The sequence below is a fragment of the Tympanuchus pallidicinctus genome, unplaced genomic scaffold (genome assembly GCF_026119805.1).
Source record: "Tympanuchus pallidicinctus isolate F22 unplaced genomic scaffold, pur_lepc_1.0 scaffold3, whole genome shotgun sequence".
NCBI classification, from domain to species: Eukaryota; Metazoa; Chordata; class Aves; order Galliformes; family Phasianidae; genus Tympanuchus; species Tympanuchus pallidicinctus.
The window spans coordinates 2,755,706-2,779,267 of NW_026294747.1; the positions used below are offsets into that span (position 1 = coordinate 2,755,706).

The 23,562-nt window shown below is 41.2% G+C and overlaps 1 protein-coding gene across 4 annotated transcripts in view; it reads left to right on the plus strand.

The window, feature by feature from the left end:
- The window catches only part of SPON1 (spondin 1), a 361,499-nt gene that overhangs the window by 167,148 nt on the left and 170,789 nt on the right, over nt 1-23,562 (plus strand). The window contains exon 1 of one of the 4 annotated variants that reach the window (XM_052695643.1): nt 20,653-20,952. The exons of the other annotated variants lie outside the window; for them this stretch is intronic. Within the exon in view, the coding sequence (XP_052551603.1) occupies nt 20,730-20,952 (223 nt within the window). The 5' untranslated portion in view covers nt 20,653-20,729. Of the gene's footprint in view, nt 1-20,652; nt 20,953-23,562 lie in introns of those variants that run through there. 4 annotated transcript variants of the gene reach the window in all.

The following is a 23,562-nucleotide window of genomic DNA, read 5'->3' on the forward strand; positions in this document are numbered from 1 at the left end:
CTGAATTTTAACTACACTTTCAATATTTCATGGTCAGACTTGTTGAAATGGTTCCCATTGAGTTACCCATCTGACTTCATGGTTCTGTGAGTCAAGGCATCAGAGGGGAAAAAATTCCAAGTGCAAGGAACTGAATTCTGGTTGTTACATCTCGCAAGTATTTTTTTGTATGGTGGATTCCTTTCCCCTGTTTGTAATAGATAACTTTATCTCAGTCACAGCAGAAGCTTGAGCCTCTGGAGTGTGTCAGGTTCTGCCATACATTTGTCTGGCCTCAAATAAAGCCTAGCTTTGGAAGCACTGAATTCCATGAATTGTTGCATTAGTGGGATGCAGCTATTTCTATAGACTCGAGCGTTGTAGAAATATCCCCACTTCCTAATTTAGCAAACTTCTCAACATCTGAGAACCCTTTCTGTACTGTGAGCAGTCTGAATTGATGGACCTGTTGAGGTTCAACAGGGATAGGATTTCTGTTCTTTGGACTATTTCAACTTTGGAAATGAGAATTATTTTTACAGGTGAAATCTGAAATCAGATGAAGAGCAGATGAAGTAAATTCTGATCAAACAATCATAAGTTAAACTATGGGTCTGAGGGAAAAAAAGTGGTCACACATTGGTACCTGTGATAATGCCTAGATATCTTTGCTCTCTGTGCTACATTTGAAATGGAAATATGTGAATATTCTGTGTCAAAGTGTGTGTGTAACTTGCTGGCATCAGTTCCATAAAAGTTGTTTTCATACTTGAAAGTACTTTTCTATCCCAGTACATCAATTCCAAATTCCAACTCAGCCAGGTCACTCTTAAGGAAGCATTCAGTTTGTCTGAATGTCTGAATCAGTTTTAATGAATTTTCAATACTCTGCATAAGCTCCAGTTATACCTGAAGGTTTTCTTAAGGCAAAAGATTATTTCTAGGGTAGGGGGAGAACCATTGTTTCATAAACCTCTCAGAAAGGGCAGGCATTCACACTCATTTCTCATTAATACTTTGTTACATTTGCCCAAAAACACTGATGGAGACTCTGCTACCTTCTCCTTCACAGCCCATAAGCAAAAATTACTTTGCTTTAGGCTTCCATGTTTCAGGAACTATACTGAGGTTTGAATTTGTGTTTGGCTTCTTATCTCAGAAGCCTGAAAACAAAACCTAACATTTGAACACTTGTGATCTGGAGCTGTACTTTGTCTCTAGAGTAAGTTATTTGTGAACCCAAATACTGGAAGTTGAAATCCAAACATTTCCCTTGCTTTCTTTTGCTCCTTATGCTTTCCTCTTAAAGTGCTAAGTAAATTCAGACATTTCTCAAGCTTTGCTGAAAGCGCTGGGAGATGGAACAAACTTTTCAGCAGACCATCCTCCAGCTTTTGCTATGTAAATGAGCTGTTTTCCAGTCCTTGTGTCTTACTGCTTTGATATAACAATTAAGGAAAAAACATTGAATTGCCTCCTGAATAAATGCTGTGACTAGGAATTAGATAAGTGCTAAACCAGCAGACAGTTCATACTGCACACTGAATCATTAAATTCCTGTAGGAGTTCAGGTTCTTCGCTTTTGCTAATTAAAAGACTAGTTAGAAGTTGAGTGTGGATACTGTAGTGCTTGTGCTGTATTATTTCAGATGCCAGATAACTTGATAATCCAAATCTAAATAAGATGATATATAGAAAAAAACATACATTGGCTACTTTGATTAACAGCTTTGCAATAAGCAGCACGAGAGCTAAGTAATTATTCCAGTGAGCTGGATTTGATGTAACTTATTTAAATTCCTGTCACCTGTATACTTCACTGATATGTGTATGGGAAATAACATAGGTCTAGGAGGAGTAGGCCACTTTTTGCTTCGATTGAAGTAGGCCACTTGTTGTGCGTCCTCATCAGCATAGGTCCACATCAGTGAGCTTCAGAATACAAATTCCCATAATTTGGTCTTTGTGCAACGCTTGTGCAGGGTCTCATTTCTCCACTTAAAGCTGTGTGGCTCTACAAACTGAGCTGCGCTTTCCTTGGGGTCACTGAAAGAACACTTCGGCTATGCAAACCCTTTGGACAAGGGCAGCTCTTGAGATGGAGTGATGTGTTGAAGTGTTTGAGTACTGCACAATAAGAAAGAAGAATTATTAAAGATAGATGGTGTTTTGAGAGATGCAACTCTGCAAAACAAACTGTAGCTTTTGTGTATTTAACTGATAAAACGCATCAGTTGATCTTTACAGCAAAGGTGAATATATGTCATGTAGTTAGCATTATTTCAAATAGAGAGGATAGTTCAATTAGTCTTTCACTTCTTTTAAGTGCTTTTTTATGTGATACTCGGGTCTACTTAACTTACTATGTATAAAGCAGTGGCAGTGAGTGCTATGAGCAAAAATTGAAATTGCAAGAGTGTTACTCAACGTTACAGCATGTATTAATGTATTGGTCTGGGTTTTATTTGAACCCAAATAGCCTATTACACCATAATCCAATCAGATGTTTTTTACAATGCTCTTTCTGGTTTTCAGGGCAGTTTATTGTGGGGAAAAAAAAGAAAAAAGAAAATTGTCATAATTGATGTGAAATGCTTGATAGATATTAGTGTGTTGCACGGGATAGACCTAGCTATGAATTTTTGTCAACCAGAGCACTTAAAGTTGGAATGAACACTGCAGAACCATGCAGAGTCTTTTCCTTTCTGGACAATTTAGAGGGAGAACAGTCAATGATAACTTAAAAAGGAAAAAGCTTTTAGTGTCTCTGGAATTATTGTTATCAACCCCTGTAAGAGTGGGCTCTGAAGCTGGAGTGAGCTTGGCTGGAGCCTGATCTGTATTCTGAAAATTGAATGACCTCTGTTTTTTCCTGACTAATTTCTGTGCTTCCTGTCTGTGATTGGAAGTATGAACGTTCAAGTGCTGTGCGGTGAACGGAGGTGATTTTTTTGCTGTTACAGTCATGAGAAAAAACTGGGTTTATCTGAAAGTATATTCACACAAACAGTGCAGTTAATTTTGCAAGTTGCAGGAGTAGGTTGTCTAGAGAAGTATTCCTTATTGTATCTCTCTTCATGTCTCTTGACATCCTTCCATAATGTTACCTGGCTTCTTAGTAGCTTTTACATGCAGAATCTGATGGAGCCCTCTCACTCTGAGCACAGACCCTTAGATGTTATGCTGCCAGCACTGCTCTGTTGAGCAGATTGCTGTGCAAGGTCAGTAGTTCTTCTTTTTCAAACAGAATTGGACCAAAGTGGGGAAAAAAAAATATTGTAGTGATTGCCTGGCAATTGAATACTTGTGCCATTGAGTTTAAATCTTTAGTTATACAGTTATTATTCATTGTTGAAGGAGATTATGATTGTCAGAACATGCTTGATGATCAGGAAAAAAATGATGAGGAATGACCAGAGTCTGGCTTACCAAGGCACTGTTTTGGCTTGCAGGACTGCTCGCTTCCCTGCTGTCTGAAAGGAATCAGAGCTTACATCTCATACAGTTTATTAGAAGCCCATCTGAAATTAGGTGAATTCTGGAGCTGAGATGCAAATCTAACTGTTATATGCAATCTGTATTTTCTTGGAGGGGTTGGAAATTGAGTTATTTTGTGTCTAGTGACTAATAGACTGTGACATGTCGATCTCCAGAAAGATGAGCGGAGTTAGCATGGAGATGTGGCCTGCTGTTCTGAAACCTTCACCAGTTTGCCATTTTGCTGGAAGGTTTAAAAATGCTATTTAGCAGTACATTTTTTAAATCAATATACAAGTATTCATATATATATACATATATATATCTTTTTCTGTTCTAAAAGCAATTTCTCTTGTGGGCAAAACACCTCAGCAAAGTCTATCTTTTAAGCATCGAATGGGTGTGTAATGAAAATTCATAGGAGTGAAAAACAAAAGCAAGCAAACAAAAACATTGTGTGCTGTTAGTTAATGGACTTTGCTCTAATTTCCCTCTCACCAGACCTGGGCTGCTTTAGCTCTGGTAACCGAGAATAATTCATGTGCTTTTTATTTGGGACTTCTGTATTTATTAGTTTGTATGAAATATCCTGCTATACTTATCAAATCACAAACACAACCATATTTTTATGGAGAACCTACTCTAAGGCATGTACCCAACTGAGTCTGCAATTCTGCTTAAGATTTTCTTCCAGATGTAGGAGAGTTTTAAAATTCATTCCTATTTGTGAAATGCCATTGCCATCAGTGTTCCTTCTCAGTTCTGTGCCAGAAATCACAGCAGAGTTGAAGCTGTGACAGGTGTGTGAACATGAATGTTGGTGAGGCCACTGTGTGACCACAGGTTCTGGGGATTCAGTTTGCCTTCACTGGGTTCTCAAAACCAAATGGTAGAAGATGATCTCTCTGTTATTGGTTTTGTGTTTTTTCTAAGTCATGTTTCTACCCTTCTCAATCCAGCAGAACCAAGATGTAATCTGCTGGTTTTATACACACACACACACACACACACACACACACACACACACACACACATATATATATATGCTGATTAAAAACTGTATACTGGAAAATACTTTTGGAATTGGGCTGTATCTAAAGAAAACTGATGTAGTCAAAAGCTGTGGCTGGGTACATACTAAAGCTCCAATTTCCATTTTACTTGTAGGAATTATTTAATATAAGCCCCAGCTCTTCTTAGAAAAGTAGAAGTTCCTATGTCTCAGTTTTTCCTTAATCTAAATCTTCATTTTGGTATTTTTATTAGCACTGCTGTGGGTTTCTTGGTGTTTTTGTGTGCAAATGTGATTGGTTGTCACTTCAGATTTTGTTTTTAACATGTCCAATTTATTTCAAATGTTGAGTTTGGAGTTCCTGTATATGGCTGCCCAGTTAGGAATTAAATTACATAAAAATTAGTATGACTTAATGAAACTGAAATATTTCTAATACTTTGATAAGCTCAGCATAATAACATAGATGCTATATTAAATGCCTTGTTTTTGCTTTTATTTTTCTTGTATTTTTTTGTCATATTTTCTTTTGGCATGAGCAAATGTTCTTCTGTGCCTTATAACTGGGTGTGTATCTCGCAGGTTCCTTGAAAGGCAAATAGGTGTTTTTGGATAGAAACTTTCCACATTAATTCCTGCTGGACTTGTGATGTTTTCAGGATCTGCTCTCGAGTTGGACTGGGTGATCCTTACGGGTCCCTTCCAACTCGGGATATTCTGTGATTAAGGTTTTCATCATTTCGTTGTGTTGTTTCTCATAACTAGACATCTTTTAACATTGGAAATGTAAGCATCTGATGGGTAGGTTGGATTGATTTAGGATTTTAAGATGCTGCGTGTTTTTGGCATCAAAGTTAACTTACGTGGTTAGCACTGTTATTGTATAGGAGCGTAAAGTGACAGAGCCTATGAAGAATGTGCATATTTGAGCACTACAACAGACAAATAAGAAATTATGCCTTCAGCTGATGTGCATCATTTTCCTGTTTATTCAGTGAAGCCAGGAACCATCTAAAATGTGCAGTCGTGTAAGTACAGGTTGTCTCACAACTGCATAAGCATTATTTCTACTTAGCTATCACCTAATGAGCATCTTCTGAAGGATATATTTTGGCAGGTTAAAGGAAAAAAACAACACAAAAACAACTGAGAAGAGGGATCTAGCCTTTCTGTGCCCTGAAAGACGCTTTGATTGAAACAGCGACCAGCTCTGAGCCCACGTGTTCTTGTTCCTGGGTTACCTCAGCTGGAGATTTCAGAAGTGAAGAAGTTCCTTCTTTGCCTAGCTGTGTTCAGTACTTTTATGCTGTAGGTTAGTAAAGATAGCTTTATTAGTATGTCTTGTACATACCTTCTGGAGCAAGACATTTCATCCTCTCCAGAATACCACTGCGTTCTTTGTTTCTAAAACATTTCATGTTTTCTCACATTCAGTCTATGTTAAACATTCAGTGTGCACTTCATGTTCTCTCCTATAAGACTAACAGTTTTAGTAACTTGTTTATGTAATGCAGCGTTTGCCAACCATCACAACTGAAAATAAAGCTTCATCTGCATTTGGCAGAACATGTGTTCAGTGGGAAGGGACCATGGTGGAAACCTAAAGAAGTCTAAACACCTAGACAAGAAATAAAACAAAGCACAATTGGTTAATTAAAAAATCACTTGGGCACCAATTAGTCTAATTCCCATCTGCTTTAGACAGCGGTATTCCCAGAGGAACTTTTCCTGGCAGCAGTTCAGGGAAAAAACATTTTTATTATGTGGAAGGTCTCCTTAAAAAATGTCTTCAACTGTGTCAGAACTGAGGTGTCTTGAACACAGTTTAATGATGTCTTCTTACATTTTTACTATTGTCAATCTGTTTACTGTAATCAGTTGCATAAATAATGGAGGAATGCTGATAAAATTCAAGGAGTGATGGTCTGGAGATTGGTCTGCTTCTCCATGGGCTCTGCTACAGTTTTCTGCCGCTTACATTCATATTTTCAGAAGGAAGTGATTTTCATTAGCTTAGGGAGCAGTCAGTATCACAAATTATCTTCTGAAGCACAAAAATTCACTATGGTAGAATGTATGAAATATCAATATTTTAAAAAGCAAAGCAGGAATATCTGCTGGATTTTGATTCCCAAGACCTATGTTTTCAGATGACTTGAATTCAAACTTAATTCTGTGTTTGCAATCACTTTGCAAGTCGAAGATTTTACGTGCGTTGTCCTGGAAAGCAACAAGTAACCAAGAACCAGGAAACTTTACCCAGGGCAACAGGATAGCTAAAGGGAATGGTGCTTTCTTTTCACTGTGTAAATGCTTGATCATTCCTGATTTTCTAATTCTGCACAAGCCCAGGCTCTCAGTGCTCATTGTGGCATTAAGTGACACGGTTTAGTGATGGAACTCTGTCGGTCAGGCTGCTGGTTGGACTTGATGATCCTGAAGGTCTTTTCCTATTGAGATGGCTCTTTGAGTCTAAGTACAGTTCCTTAAGATGTCTTCCAGTATATTTTGCTTTACAGACATCTGCTGTCTTTGTGAGGATGAGTTAAATGACAACAGGGGTGTTTTACCTTGCTTGCATTGCCAGTTGAGCTTCATGTTCAAAATAGTTATGGAAAGCCTTAAATCAGACTTCATATTACAGGAGTAGAATGGGATGCTCTGTGGTGCATGAAGAAAGTCTATCCCAGACCTTAAGAATCATCTCTGGCTGCTCGGCTTCCTATCCCTGGGATGTGTTGCAGCCAGAGAGCTGAACTCCTAAAGTCACTTATTCTCAACTTTACAGATAAACCTTTTTTTTTTCTTTCTCAGTGTGTTGTAACAGCTCTGAGACCACCCTGACCTAAAAGTTATTACAAATTAACTCTGTCACAAGCACTGCACTCTTCTGAGACTTTTATCACCATAACTCTAATCCCTGGAACATCTTGCTTTCCTTCTGTGTCCTGCTGGAGGAAGCTGTTGTTGTTATAATATTGTTTTCCTTCATTTCGTATTTAATTGGCCAAAGAGATTTTCAGAAATGCACACATGCTGCAAATAGCCTTAAATATTCAGTTCTGGGAATCACTGTTTCTCTGATTCCAGTCACCATTCCTTGATTCCTTCTTCGTTCACTCTTCACTTTGCTTTATTTGCCTTTGGCAAGGCCTTCATAAGTCAGTTATAAATCTGTTCTATTGAGCTCTTGACCTCTGTGTTACCAGCTTGCTCCAGCAATCACACCCAAGACTTTAACCAAGAATCACATGGTAACAAGTTAGGGTTTAGGGAACGTGTTTTCTGACTGTTATGAGGGTTTCTAGGTTTTTTCTGTGGTATTTTCTGATTGTTTTGAATTTCTAGGTGGTAAATTCTAACTGTAATAACCCTTTGTTAACTGCTCTGTGAATTTACCAATACAGCGTGCATCTAAAACTTAGTTCTGTCTTTAGGAAAAAATGGAAATGACAGAAACAACAAAACAAAAAGTCATACTACTTTTAAAATGCTAGATTTACCAGCTTCTTGGTAATTGAGTCATATAGATGTTCGTAATCGCTCCTCCAATGTTCTGTGCTTGCTGTAGTAATCACTGATTGAAAAAGTGATCTGAATTTCTCTTGTTTTCACAAAGGTTTGTGGGCGTGAGAGTGCAGAACTTAGCATCTCTGTCAGGTGAAACCAAACACCGAGAAATGAGACTTAAAAATGAAACAGATGAACAAAACCCAGCTAAGCCAGGTTCTTGTTTCAGTAGATCCTACTGATGTATTCTTATCTTCGGGCACTCAGTTTTTGTCCTGGCACTCTTCACACATATGCCACATTGGACAGCCCCCATACAAATTTACTTTCCTGTTTTTTAGGTTCTACTTCCCTAAATCACATCTATAATTAGGCTTTCAGGAACTGTAACCCTTCCTGAAGGGATCTTGAGAGGTATTTTTGAACCCTGTTTGGCTTACTGCTACAAACTGCAGGTGCACAGATGCTGGTACTTACTCTGTTGATCAACAGTTCCTCTGGAAACTGAGAAGTTAGTTTGTGGTGTTTTCATCTTTTCCTCAGTGCGTTTCACTAGTGGTGATTCAGCGCCCTATTTTCTAAGTATTTATGTGCCTTTGTACCTTGCATAAATTAACTAAGTTGTGAGGATTGCACATGATCATAAATTCCTGCAATCAGTGCAGCGAAGAAGTATTATGAAGAGTTTCTACTCCAAGCCGTTTTTTATATCTAATTCACATATAGAAAAGCATTTCTAGCTGACGTGCTTTGTCTCTGTCCCTTATGATATGAGAATTGGCTTTACAAAATGCTTCATGAGTTATTTTGTAGAAATCTTGTAAATGATCGGCAATAGCTTCTTGAAAACTGTCATCCCTCATCATCAAATGTTATTTGGATTTATCCCGTGCATTTCTGCTTTGATAATACGGCATCTTTTGAAAGAAAGCTTTCCTGTTACAGTGGGAGAGAACATGAGGGGTGCTATTGTACTTTCAATTTGGGTAAAGAGCAGCCAATCAAGTAAATCGCAGGTCATTTTGTCAGTCTCTTTTCATGTTCTGTTATGTTTGATGAAGTTCATGGGAAGCTATTGAATTTTAATGCAAGGCGTCGCAGTGGCCCTTTACCTCAAACTGGAGGAAGGTGGATCTGAGTTCCTGGAAAGCTAAGTCTGGGAGCGTTTTGAAATCCCCAAATGCTCTGCTGCCAGATGACCTTTTACAGGAGGAAAGGGTTAGCTTTTGCTTCAGAAATTTATTTGTTTTTCAGCTCAGGGCCTTTGTACTCTGCTGGGGCTTATCTGTGGATAGACTACATTTATGGCAAGGCCTGTCCTTTGAAATGTCAAAGTACTTTAAAAGGAAAAATTCTGCAGAGAAAGAAAGGTAACTGTCGTTACAGAGGATTATTTTCCCATCAATTTACCTGAAATCAGGTTATGGCCATTTATTTGAAGTGTGCCATTTTGGTGGCTGGCAATTGGAGCACATTTGGTGCCATCAATTCTGTACATGCATCTACAAAAAGAATCTTCAAATGCTTCCAAATTTAAAATCATCTTTGAGGATAAGTAAAAAAAAAATAATAATAATAATAATTCTTTTGAGTGTTGCATAGTTTTTAAATACTCTTTCTTGCCTGCCTAAAGCTTATATTACCAAATCAGTGAGTACGTATGTTTTTTTTTTTAATAGATCAGTAGAAAGCAGTAAGGTAGCATTTAGCTGGTTGGGATTTAGTGTCAAGCCACCAACAGCACTTCTATCCATATCATTATGTATCTTAACACTTCTACAGCAAAGAATACGCTGGGTAGGCCATGAAACTTTCAGCAGGTCTTTTTAAGGTTTCATATGATTGCTGCAGCGATTTAATCACAGCCATAAATAATGTATTTATCAATAGTTGTGTTGTGACTAATTTTTCACAAATGGGATCAGCAGTGGAAGTTAACTAGTAAAATGCTGTATGACACGAAGTGAAAGGACACAAACACTACCTTATTGCAACACACTGAAACTTTACAGCTTCTAGATTAAACTCTCAAGTCATTAATGATATAGATAAGACTTAGAAGATAACAGTGATTCTTATAATAGCTCTCACATCCCAGTGGACATCAAAATAGACGTAGAGATGCATTTAAGTACGTCCATACACTGTTAAAAGACAAAACACAGTGTGAAAACTGATTTTTTTTCATGCATTTTGCTTAAAAGCAAAAAAATTCTGTAGATGTACCTACTCCCTATGATATCACAGATCATTGAACCTTCAAGTTTAATAAAAAGTCAAGATTTTCAAAGCCTTAATCCAAATAGTTTGGGAATGTATTGCTTTATAAAGTCTAATGAAGTATTAATTGACATGACTCATAGGTTTGGGTCAGATCAGTAACAACTGTAAAGACTTTGAAGTGCAGCCTGCAATAACTGCTTCAATCCCATTTCAATTAAGTTTGTTCCATTAAGAATTTCCACAAAACTGATCAGAACACCTGCTATTTTTTAGTGTTACTGCTGTTATTCTGAGAATATTCAGGTGGGTTTGTTTCAGTGGAGCATGTGGGAAGTCTGCTGTACACTGCAATTTTCAAAACTGACAGTGCTTTGTTCCAGACTTGCACGTACTTTATGTAGAGGTGTTTATGTCAATGTGCATATATGCACACCTACATTTATATGGTTTTCAGCAATTTTCTAATAAAAGCGTGTATAGAGAATCCTATTACAATACACCATGTTTGTGTGAGTAGTATATGATGTGTTAGAATGATAGATCCTATGTGGGATGATTGAATGTAAGGGAGATTCCTGCAAGATGGAAACTGGTTTTCATGTGGTGTGACCAAGAATTGCCTGATGTCGTTGTATGCCTGTTCACAGAACGTGGAAAGGAAAAGCAGCCCCTGGGGGAATCATGTCACTTGAAAACACTATGTGTTCAGGGAGGCAGTATTGCACTTAGCTGCAGAAAAAGCGATTCCTGATACATCAGTCTTAATTACCTTGTTTGAGGATATTTGAGGTTTGCTTGTTGTTGTCACTGTGTTGGAGAAAGCCTTAGTTGTTTTCTTCTGCCAGTTCCATCAGCTTTCTAGAAATGCCGGCATCAATTATTTTGGGAGAGGCCCAAAACAAAACAGGCACATAAAAAGAGGGAAAGGCATCCTGGAGAGGCTTTTACCCTCATCCTTCTGCTTCCGTTGCGGAGTGTTTTGCTGAGTGTTAGAGGAAGGATCTCCTCCAGCATCGTGGCTTCAGGAGTGGTGTTTTAAAGCCAAACAGAGTTGTTGGGCAGTGTGCTGGGAATGTTTGGGAGCTGCCTACCAAGTGTTCTGTGAGGGTAGGATACAGGGGAGCAGTAGTTTTGCTGGCTATCCTCATAAAATGGTCTGATGCTCAGGCTGAAACCTGCTCCATCTCAGGCAAGATTTATTCTCTTGCAGTTTGGGTTATTTGGCTATCTTGTGAATCTCTTCTACAGCACTTCAGGCAATCTGATTAATCTCCACACACTACTTACACATCCAGCTTTCATAATAATATTCAGTACTCTGAAGGAATCTAACTTCTTTAACTCAAAAAAGCTTGGTAAGCTGTAAATGAAGGTCTTGTTAGAACTTGCTTTTGTTTTATCTGCTCTCTAACGGTGTTGAACTCTGAGACAAATTTATTAGTTTTCACAACAGATGTTTAAAAATTAGGCAGTATTGTTTGACTGCACATTTTTTTTCCTTGCTTTTCTTTCTGATCATCATAGGTCAGTTCTTGAAGACGTCATTGAGAGGGCTGTACATACTCTACATGCCTGTGCTAGCTGCAGCTGTTATGATGAGGACAAATGTTTATTTTACGATGTTAATGTAAAGCCTTGTATTGCAAATTATTACAAATTCTATGGGAGTTCTCTTACACTTTCTTTTCTTGTGCTAGGAAGATGTCAGGTAATCTCAGCATAACCATTTATCTGTTTTACAGTTCTTCACTGTGTTGTGACTTACATAAACCACTTTCTGCCCTGTACAGGCTTTTTATCAGCTGGAGATTCTGAGAGTCAACGTTTCATTCTTCAAGAATACCCGTTAATTACTTTGTCATTCTACATGTTATTATAAAACTTCTGTTTTTGTAGATAGGCACAGGATGGTTTGCAGGCACAGTAGTGGTGCAAAGTATAAATTACGTTGAGATTTGTGTTATCAGTTTCCTGACTTATTTTGATATCAAGTAGGAAGGTTGCAAGGATGCATGGAGCATGGAAAAAACTGCGAAAGATGGAGAGTAACCAGTAGGGCTGCAGTGCAGCTGAAGGAGAGTCAGGTGGGTATCATGGAAATCAAATATGAAGACAAAACCGTATCGATTTCTGATAAAGTCGATGCTTCCCGCTTTGTAAGTATATGATTTGGTCAAGAATGGTTATGCAAATGGGGATTGTGCCTTGGTGCATTCTGAAGATTCTTTCAGACTTGTTTTCTATGTTCTTCAATTGTTGTCTTTAATAATCTCTCTGTAGTTGGTGTGCAGTCTTTTGTCCTACAGTTGCATGCTCATAAAATGCTCTTGGCATGACTAAACAGCAAACCAAACTTTGTTCATTCCTGCAACACGTTTCCTTTTCTTTCTACAGTGATCTGAAGCAGCTAAGAGGTCAGACCATTTTTTTGTGGAGCATTAAATGCAACATAGGCAGATGGGAAAACGACGTGTTTTGACCTCTAGATTTCACATTGGTGTGTCCTCCCCATGGGTAGCCTGAAGTGGTCAGGTAGATGGATTTGGTCATGTCTGATGGGCCCTTCCAACTGAACTGTTATATTTCAAGTAAGCTGTTCATCAGTGTGAACAAAACTTCCCAAATTCATTTTGTCTCTGTTATGGCTGAAGTTGAAAAAGAAAAAATTGGATCAAGAAGAAATATGCTTCAGGTCAGGTAGATAGAAATTGTGTGATACTCTTGCCTTTTCTTTAAAATATTGCTGAATGTTTTTGGCTTCTGATATTTATTTCAGTGATGTTATGTTTTTTGAGCTGTTTCAGACAAAAAAAAAGTAATACACCAAACAAATTCATTGCCTTGTTGCCTGAAGTTGCAGAGAGCTGAAGGATCAAGTAGCTCTCACCAGAAAACAGGTATAAGACCTTCTGGTGCAGCTCATCAGGTTCTGCCGTTGTGTTGTTTATGTTCTGCGGTATTTTCGGTTTCAAAGAAATGAGATTAATTTCTTCAAGCATTCCTGAGGTTTTTGAGTGCATAACCAATATAAAAGCTTAATCAGCCATGTTCTGAGTTTTCTTTTGGGGGATGGAACTTGTCCAAAGGTATGCTATTTCCTCTGGATACCTTTGGTGTTCTTTTGACTTTTGCAGCTTATGTGTTACAGTCATCAAAGCTGCTTTTCATGTGTTTCGTATGCCTCTAGATTGCTGAAGGTGATCACGAAACTCTTTCCTGTATTATTTGTTGTTTACCATCACTATTGCCTTTATTGTGCATTTTGCTATTCCTCCTTCCAGTGCTTAAAGTATTCACTCAAGTTCTTTCTCCTAGCTGAAAGAAATATATCCATGTTAAGAGGATGAAAGGCAGGTTAGCTCTGTTTATTATGAGGGTGGTTATAAAAAGTTTTTTTTAATTACAATTTATTAGTAGCAAAAACATTTTAAAATATCAATATGAAACTAATGTTTTTGGACACTTATCCTTGATTTTTATGTGTGGCAGAACAGACTGCAAATCATAATGACTTGGAAGGGGACTGGTACCAAATAAGGAATTTCTGAATATTCTTTGAGTGTGAGAAGGCAGGACATCTGATAGTCAAAGAAATCCTTTCTGCTTTGCTGATGTGAGTGAGAGAGGGAGGAGATGCAGATTTCACAAATGTGTTTAATAGTAGGCTTTTAGAGCTGGGGTCAGAGTTGCTGTTGTATTTCAACCTTAGGAATTTCTTTTAATTCTTCTGATTCATCTAGAAGTATTTCAGCTTACAGAGCTGAAGTCAGGAGAGCGTTAGGCTTCAGGGACTGCTCAGCAGAAAGGCATGATTCTGGAACTCTAATTTGTTGGCTGTTTGGCTAATTTGTTGGAGCTGTGAATGTGCTCATAGCTATTAATGGCCTGGCTCTCAAAGCGACCCTCGCTCTCTGCGCATCAGAGTTCTTTGGGGAAGTCCATAAAGGACAGAATACCCAGCTACCATTTCCAGGCATTCCCCAAACAACTGTCTCACAGCCTCTAGCATCTCTGCTTTTATTATCAAGGTAACTTGCAAAATACTTTCTGGAGTGAAGCCTGCAAACCCAGATGTAGCAGCCTGTGAGGCAGTAAAAAAACAACCCAGTAGCTCAGTAGAGACATTGGTTTATAGCACACTTTGGTATTCCTTTCCCACGCTAACCTCTGTTTATACTGTAGGCTATAAAATTCCTTTTCCACCAACTTTTCCCCTTCTTTTTGTCTTTTTGCTGCCTCTCTTTAACATTCTCTTTACCTCACAAATCCAATCACCTTTCTTCACAAAGGTGGTCTACTGAAGGTGCAGCTAACGAATCTCTTAGAACTACAGTCAGCTTTGAAAGATGGCTTTGTTTCTTTTGAAAAATTTTGTTGTGTATCATTTCGCTTGGTGTCAGGCAGTTTAGGTCCCTGTGTAAACTGCAGCAAAGCTTCCTTTGATATGAAAAATGAATGGATCTATAAATCTGTGAGAGATTTCCCAGAGCTTCTTTACCACTTGACTTAGAAATCTGGTATTTAAGTAACGGTTTTGAAAAACTGTTTCTTCTTTCTGATAACCCCGCCAGTGCAGACTGTTTCTGCAGGGATCCTGTGGATAGCCACTATCTGTTCTTCAGATCTGTGACCTGCAGGAATATCTACCAGTGCTTGACATAAACATGAGCTGGTGAAATGTACGGAAAGAAAGCTTTCTGAAAAATCCATCCGTGGTGAAAAAACTGCTTTGAAAAATGCTTTCCAATACTAGTAGAGTCACTGTCCTCTGTCTCCATTACTGTCATCATCTGAACAGCACCAAAAAGACCACCCTGAGAATTAATTGTACTTGTAACCATTCTGCCTTTAACCCAGTGCTGATTGAAGTGACTGGTCTGGATTCCCAGGGAGGATGGGTTTTGAAGTGGAAGTATCAGTGGTCTGTAAACTGCAGCAGTGCTGCTGCTGACAGCTGGAGGTTCCAACAAACTTGCCATCCAGTGATATATGAGAGAGGTGCATTGGTCTAACAAGTTACAGTAAATATTTTCTTCAGAAGGAAGTGTTATGAAGTCCAATAGGAGACTGTAGACAAAATGATCAAGTAGCAAATAACAGGAGTTAGTTGTAACGTGCATTCCTTGGATGCTATTTTGCAAACAAACTAGTGTGCTTGAATTACGGTGCCAGTCTGCAAGTGAATGTAAGCTAACTGGTGGAATCACCTTGTTTCTTTTTTATTTTTATGTCATTTTCTGTCTTGATGCTTGGCCAGTACCAGAAGCTCCAGAGAAGTTTGTCCTCCCTCTATCTTTGCTGTGTGTCTCTGACAACAGTGTGGTTCTTGGTTTTGGTCTTTTGCATTCACAGGATGTGTTACTTCACAAGGAGCATTGCCTTAGCACATTTCTAAGTACTTATGTAATTAAGTCCTACTCTTACCAAAGTTGAAGCTTTAATCGCTTCATGAATCGTTATAAAAATCCTTCTTTAAAAAAAAAAAAAGTACTGTTAGAGTGTTTTTGTACTTGATTTGTACAGACACAAGCCAGTCATTTTCTTCTCCAGCCTGTTGTCTTTAATGTTCTTCCTGAGAAAATGCCTGTTTTCTATCCATGCAGTGTTGACTTTACATTAACACTTGCCTTGAATTGTTATCCTAGCCATGCTGAGAGCTCCTTACAAATTTCAGTTTGAACTAGTGCAGAAGTGGGAGCTTTATCAGGTGCCTTAGGGGAAGAAAAATGCAGAGTGAGTGTAAAAGCAACAGCTAGCCCACAGATGTTGAGCAGTTCAAGAATTAAAATGTGGTGATAAGAAGCCACCGGATAACCTTTCAAGTGTGGAGCAGATGAAAAGCTGAATGGTTTGATTGCTTTTTCATTGGTATTTTAGTTGGGGATGCTGAGAACAAGTGCGTTACATTAGTGACAAGGGGCTGAATAAACTCTCAAGATGCTGACGTTGGGATTGAGACTGAGGTTCTAACTTAACACAAGGTTTTGTAGCTTTATTGTTTGTGCTTTAATTTGGGAAGAGTGTAGATAAATCTGGTTGGTTGGTTTGTTTTCAAGTGGTGGCTATTGCCAAGGTGAACGCAGGGGTGTTGAGCTGCCCAGGGGCTCTGCTAATAGTGTGGAGGATCACAGGGACCACGTTCTGCCCCTCTATGGCAACTGGGGGACCCTGAGCACTAGGATCCTGAAGGCAGTGATAGCTGAGGGTGTAAGCTGTGGCTGGAAGGGATGCAGTCTAGGAACTGCTGGTGCTCCAGGTTGGCAGCAATAAACTTCCTCAGTGTAAATGGAGCTTCACATTAGGTTTGCAGAACCTGTCTCTGTTTAATTTACCCTTGGGAGTTTTCTAGGATTCCCAAGATAGCTCTTGAAACTCGTTGTGTGGGAAAAAGAGATTTAAGAACATATTTACTGTCTGGTATTGGAATGAATTCTGAGTTTAAACATGACAAGAAGCCGTGGTCTTTCTGTAGCAAACTTCCCCAAAATAGCCAGTGTACAGAGGAAGAGTTTCTGTCAACATTTAATCTTGAAAGATCCATTCAAAAGCAGCTTTGGTTTTAATCCTGTTCTGCCTGTGTAACCAAGGGTGCAGGCAAGACTTTTCCAGCTCGTTTGCAGTCTCTGTGCAATTTCAAAGTCAAATCTTGTCCCACAGTTTTCCAGGTTAGTTTGGTTTTTGCCCCAGTTGAACCCAAAAGTAGCCGCAATTGCTTTTCTCTTTCTCTGTGCCTCTGCTTCTCTAAGCATTGCAGTGTTTCTCTAATAATATTTAAGATGCTATTCTCATCGTGTCAGGAAGCAAAGATTTCTATGAAATGTATTAGAAATGAACACTCTCTGTATTGTTGGTGAAAAAATATGCTGCTGACATGCACGACTAAACAGGCAAATGTAATTGAGCTGCTGGGAAGTTTAATATTGGAGAGGCATTGTATTGACTGACAGTGGTATAAATGGTGAACAGACCTCTGCAAACATTTGCTGTCATTACCCCTCACTTCTTGGATTCCAAGGAGAAGGGAAGTTGAGAACAGTGCCACAGAGCTGTAAGAAATCATCTCAAGTGTCTCCAAAGCCATTTTCTTTGACTAATAGGACAGCAGATTTCTCCAGATCTAAATGGGCTTCTAAATAGGCTTCAAATGCAGCACAGACCAATCAGTTTTGGAAAAAATCTATTCTAGCTGCACATGGAGGGGAATTTTAGTAGCAACAGGATTTTTCTTCCATTTATACTAATAGAAAAACATTACGTTTTGTTTAAGAAAAATAGAATGTGACTGCTGGTGGGGGAGGTGATAGAAATGCAAACTGAACTATTGGCTAGCTCTACGGTAAAACATGAAGACCTAAGAATGGGACAGGATCATTTTGCAATCCTCCAATTCCCTGCTTCCTTTCCTAGTCACCTGCAGGTTGTTGTGCAGTGTTACTTGCTGGTCATCCCACATGCTCATCCTTTGCCTGAACAGCAGCATCCTGTCTTGGTGGTAAGGAGCAACTAAACGTTTCTCTTGTGAGGAAAAAGATTTTCTGGAGACCAGTAATTGTCTCCCCATGTTTTGGTAGCAGTAGTCAGAATGTGAACTTCCAGTGTTAGTTGGACACCTGAATGCTAGACAACTAATTGATCTCTGAACAATTAATACTTTCAGAGGAAGAAAAGGCACCCTGTAGCTCAATCTCTTGAAAATTCTTTTTAATTGATAGGACACGCTTATTTTCTCTTCTCCCTGGCCATTCATTTCATATTGGGTTCAAATTTAGAAGTGTTGCATTTCCAGAAGGGTTAAGGGTGCTTCAAGAAAGCTTACAGCTCTGTGGGGAGAAGCCTGACTGGTTAGAAAGGAGGCTTTGAACACCTGCAAACCACACATGGAATCGAAGCTTCAGGTTCTTTAATTGAGCACTACAGTTATTAACTCTTGTGTAAAAGAGTAGGCATCCTTTTTGTGCCAGTACTTGAATGATTTATTCCTCTGCTGGTATCAGTATAGATAAATGAACCTTCTATCCCAGTAAGGCTACCAAGGAGCTGAGCAGGAGATTTCAGGCATTTGTCACCTTCATGTTTGGTTTTGGTGGCCTCTCCTCCCTGACCTGATACTTCTAAGGGCTCTAAAAATTTACTAGGGTTGTTTTACTTTGAGGAGCGTGGACTTTAAAGTCAAGTCTTGCACAGCCTGGTGTTACAATGCGTGTTAGGACTTAGTAGGTAATTCCTTAAAAACTCCTTAAATTTCAAGTCGCTATTTGAAATCAGGGAAGCAGAAGGATGGAGAGGAAGGAAAATGGCAAAACAAACAAACAAACAAAAACCCTACCTACGATATCTTCCAGGCAGTGCAAGGATATTCTGCAGTAGTTAGTGGAGTCCTCTAGAATCTCACCTTAAAATGAGCTCCTTGTCAGAAAAAGCAAAAAGGAAGTCTGCAAATCTTCTGAAATGTTTCTGCTTGCTGGGAAAGCCCAGTTGTAGAAGCAGTGAGGGAGTGGAGGCAGGGAATGTTTTCCCCAACCATAGCATCTCCATCAAATGCAGTATTACCTCGGTAATGATTGTTGTGCCTAAGCCATGGGTAGCAACTCTGTCCCAGAAAGGACACAAAGAAAAGCAGCACTGCCAATCTCTAAGATGCTTTCTTTCTCTGTGAAATTTGCCATGGGTAGTTGGATTCATCCATCCGTTTGCATGCACCTTTGACTGATGCATCATGCTGGATGCTTTAGGCACGCACTAATTAGTAGAACAAATAGAAAACCCCGAGGATGCCCGTGCTGCTTAATGACACTGCCCCTATTCTAAAACATCCCTACAACAAATCACTCATTTCATGGCTGGAGGCAGCGCAAGTTAATTTATCTGTATCAGTTGCTAAGTGGAAGCATTTACTTTTAACAAGACACACTGCCATTGTACCTTCCCAGGAAACTTTTCAACACTTGAGCTTTTGGACAAAAGTAAGAGAGAAGCTAAAAAAACAGGCCAATTCAAGGAGGAAAAAAGTAATAGATGTCGGATGTATTGAAAGAGTTAGTAGATGCATCTGAATTAGTTAACTTTGATACCTTGTACAAGCAAAAAAGCTGTGAAGAGAGAGGACTTGAAGTCCTCTGATGAGCTTTCAGTTAAAACCAGAACTGTGGCTCAGAACAAGGGTGGGTTGTACAGGGGTGCGTGCAGTTCCTGCTGTAAATGCTTCATTCAGGTAATTGCTTTTCAATCAATCTTAGCAAAAGAAATGAGAAGTCAAGTATGGAGATTGAAGTGAATTCGCAGGTGTCTTGTGCCAGTGTGGTTATAGCTGTCATTTTCAGTTGCGTATTGGTTTGTTTTTCTTCACTGACAAAGTTGATTGAGGAACCTGGAAAAAGTGAGCCTTGTTCTCATGAAATGAATGAGCTGAGCATAGCAGTCAGATGATATCCAGAAGTCCGTGACATTATTGAGCTGTAGTCACTCATTTAATTATCGAAATGAACGTGGGTCTTTGGATGGGCGCAACTAACCACTGTGCATAACCAGGGGAGGGGAGCAGTGAAGGGAAAGGGTGGGCACTACCATAGTTCTGCATTTGTTGAAGAGCTGGATGAGACAAGTTCTTAACATGAAGTGTGTTGAACGTGCATTTTGAGGCTGTGCTAATTCACATACCTGATAAAGCAGTCTTTATGTTATGTATTTCTGTCTTTTTACTGTAGTGCAGACAGGCTTGCAGTACTGAAGCACTCAGCAGTCTTTCAGAAAGTGAAATGTTCAGCATGCTTGCAGAGAGCCCAATGGGAGAGCGCCTTTATCTGGCAAAGCAACACTAGCTTGTTGCTGAACAACTCGGAAAGGTCAGTGTAGAACCCCAGCACTTACAACCAGGGTCTCAGCAGCCCAGGAGCGGCTCCGAGCCGCTTGCTATTTGCTGCACTTCTTTGGGAGCCGCACCGAAGCGCGGTCGGACCCAGTGCCCCGCGTCTGCAGCGAGCGGGGGCTGAGGTCGGCTGGCTTTGTGCCCCCCGGCAGCCTCAGGCACTCGGGTGCCGCCGAGCCCCGCCGCCGCCCCGTGCAGCGCGGGCAGGGAATGCAGGGCCGCCTCTGGGCCCAGCGCTCGGCGGGTCCCCGGGGGCTCGGCTCGCTTCTGCCGTCAACTTCTAGCGCGGTTCTCCGCTCCCTGTAGCAGCATTCAGCGCGCCGCTGCCTTTCGCACCGCTTCGGAGTGGCGGCGTTCCCACGGTCGCGGCGCTGAGCGGCGGTGGGGCGACGCGCTCCGCCCCGCTCCCCCCCGCCCCGTCCCATCCCGCGCTCGGCTCCCGCAGCCCCGGACGGCAGAGCGAGGCCGCCCCGCGCCGTGCGGAGGCAGCGCTTCGCCGGGAGCTGGGCGAGAGCCGGCTCCGTGCTCCCGCCCTCCCCCTTCCCTCCCTCCCCCCCGCCTGCCTCCTCCCGCGCTGCCCCCTCCCCGCCTCTCCCCTCCCCTCTCCGCGCCGCAGCCTCCCCCGGGCCGCCCGGCGCTGCCCGATCTGTGCGGGCGCCAAGGATGGCAGCGCGGCTGCGGCCCCTGGCCCTGCGGCTGCTGGCGCTGACCTTCCCCTTGGTGGCGAGGGGCTTCTCCGACGAGACCCTGGAGAAAGCCGCCAAATCCGAGGGCTACTGCAGCCGGATCCTGCGAGCCCAAGGCACCAGGCGGGAAGGGTACAATGAATTTAGCCTGAGGGTGGAGGGCGATCCGGAATTCTACAAACCTGGAAACAGTTATCGCGGTAAGTTGGCCGTCCCCTCCTTCCGACGGCGGGGGGAACGGGCTGGACAAGTGTCCGCGAAACTACGGCGAGTCCCTGCCTGTCAGCTCCCCGTCCCTCCCGGCGTGCGACTGCGTGGGCTCGGGCAGGGGAACGTGCTCCCACGCCTTACTTTATTGGAGATGCTTTGATGACAAGTGAGAGCGAGTTGCGTTTCACGGCATCGCTTTCGCTCCCGAGAACCGACTCGATATCAGGAGGAATTTCCTTTCTTTTATGAATTCTCTCTGCCGGCTCTGCTCTAGCGCAGCGTTACAAGTTGATGGGATACAAAACGAGCTCTTACCCCGCTCGCCCGCTTCTGTGGGATTTCTTTCTAGCCCCTGCAAACGCAGCGCAGCGAGGGGAAGCTTCACCATCCAGCAGGAAGGAGAGGGAACTTGGAGCTGGTTGTTCTTGCCCCGAAATGTGAATGTTAATATAATGAGTTAGCATATGGGCAAACAGTGATGCAGCATGCTGCCAGCTTCCCACATTTTCCACTTCTGTTTATCCCACCCCCCCCTGTTTTTTTTCCTGGAGAAATGAACAGATGGCTCAAACAGGAAAGAGGCAGAGGAGACTCTGCTAATGACCATTGTAAATAAGAGATGGAGACACTCGTTCTCTGTTGAACGTTTTGCATACGGTGCTTGAAATTAACTTCCAAAGCATACTTCAGCATATTCTTCTAATTAATAGAACATGGGCAGGTTTTACCCACTTTTCCTGTCTCTGCATATAACCTCTTTGGAAACAAGCCTTCTTGGAACATTCTTCTAACTTTGTGTTTTAAAGTCCTCTGTGAGGAGATTGGGGCTTTTTGTGTACCACTGTCCATCTCTTTTATAGGCAAAATGAATGGTTTCTTGGGGAAATCATCACTTTTGAAAATGGATTTTGAGAGTTTCTTCTAAGTATTTATCCTGACCTTCCTTAGAGTCAGTGCAAAGAGCAATGTTTTCCCCTTGCACAAACGTGGGAGTTTTAGTACAGATAGGGAGAGGAAAGTGTACGCATGGCATAAGCGTTTTGTTCTCTAAAAGAATGGAAAAATATCTGCTGCACTGGTGAGCCTGTTTGGAGCATTAGGCTGCAACTTTGTGTGATCGATTTGTGGGTTTGTTTTTTTTTCCCCAATAACTGATATATTTTAATGTGCTGTAAGGAAACACGCGTTTCCCACTGACCAGTTGACTGCTCCAGGCATTAGGGTTAGTACTTGTGTCTGAAGGAGTGCATGCTGCATGTCAGCTGGATGCGCCCACCAAGCAGCATGAAAAGGGTGACAGGTTCTCTGACAGTGACAAATGTGTTAATGTTCCCAGGAAGTCTGAGAACGTATGTCTGTGAAAGCATTCCTGGATATCTTCATTCGCCTGCCAGAGAGTTTGCTATTGCATGGAAATGTAGGGGTGAGGAAAGTCCCAGGTGACTCAGTAGGACAAGTGTTATAGATCTGTCAGGTCTTGATGTTAGGAGACTGTTCAATTCACTAATCACATTAGCGTATTGCAGTATCTTAGAAAAATGCATTTAATAATAAAAAGTTAAAAGGCAGACCAAGCTATGTGCCCAGGGTTTTGATATTTGGAATTAGAGCATTCATTTGGCATGGAAGTGTACCCAAATTGTCCTTCATGGACACTGTCTGAATGGTGGGAAGAACATAAGGAAATGTTGCTGTAATATGGATGCTATTTGTGGCAATAACTAGAACTGACAGCCTTACAGGAAGTTTTAAGAGCTTGTTCTGTAGTACAGCTAATGCTATACTGTTGTTTTATCAGAAGGTTAGGTAATCAAGCAAATAAAGTGTGGCATTGTATCACACCTGCGATGGTTTTAGCTGCAGATTACCCAATATGCTACACTGCAGAAGATTCACACAACCTCAGCTGAGTTGGAGCCAGATCTGCCTGTTTCCATGGCCCCTGTTTGATCTAATGCAATCTGGATCCTTGGCACATTCCCTAGTGAGCTTCCTGAATAAACAGGGATTTCTGCAGGGTGGATGGTGCAGGAATGAGCTCTGTGCTCCATCAAACGGGTGGCTCAGGGGCATCCATGGGCTGATGAGGTGCTGCAGTGGGATACAGGAGACCATGGGTCGCTGCTCCTTGTTGTCTTCAGGAAAGCTTCAGAGGCCTTCCTGCGGTTACTTACCTTTAGATCAGCAGGGGTCTGTCTGGGCGTGCTGAAGTCTTGCTCTCCATCTCGATGGAGCACGAGAAGAAAATGGTCCTGAGCATATAATCATCTCTATTTTCGCGTGGCACCTCCTCTGGACCTGGGAGCAGCAAGCAAACATAAGTAAGGACGCTGGCTGCTGTCTCAGGCGATGCGGAACAAGGTAGCAGTAGGCTGAGGAGCCATCCTCCTGTCCTCCCTCATGTGTAAAATGGGAGTGATGGACTTTGTGGCTTTTCTCCCTGAGGATGGTAACCTGACAGATTCCTAGCATCTTGTTTGGGGCTCAGCCTGTAAGTGGACTTTCCCCCTCTAAGCCTAAGGATCGTGGGTCTCTTTTTTTTCCATGTCTTCCTTCTGCTCAACCTGCAAATTGTCTTGTCTTCAGCAAGTCCCCATTCT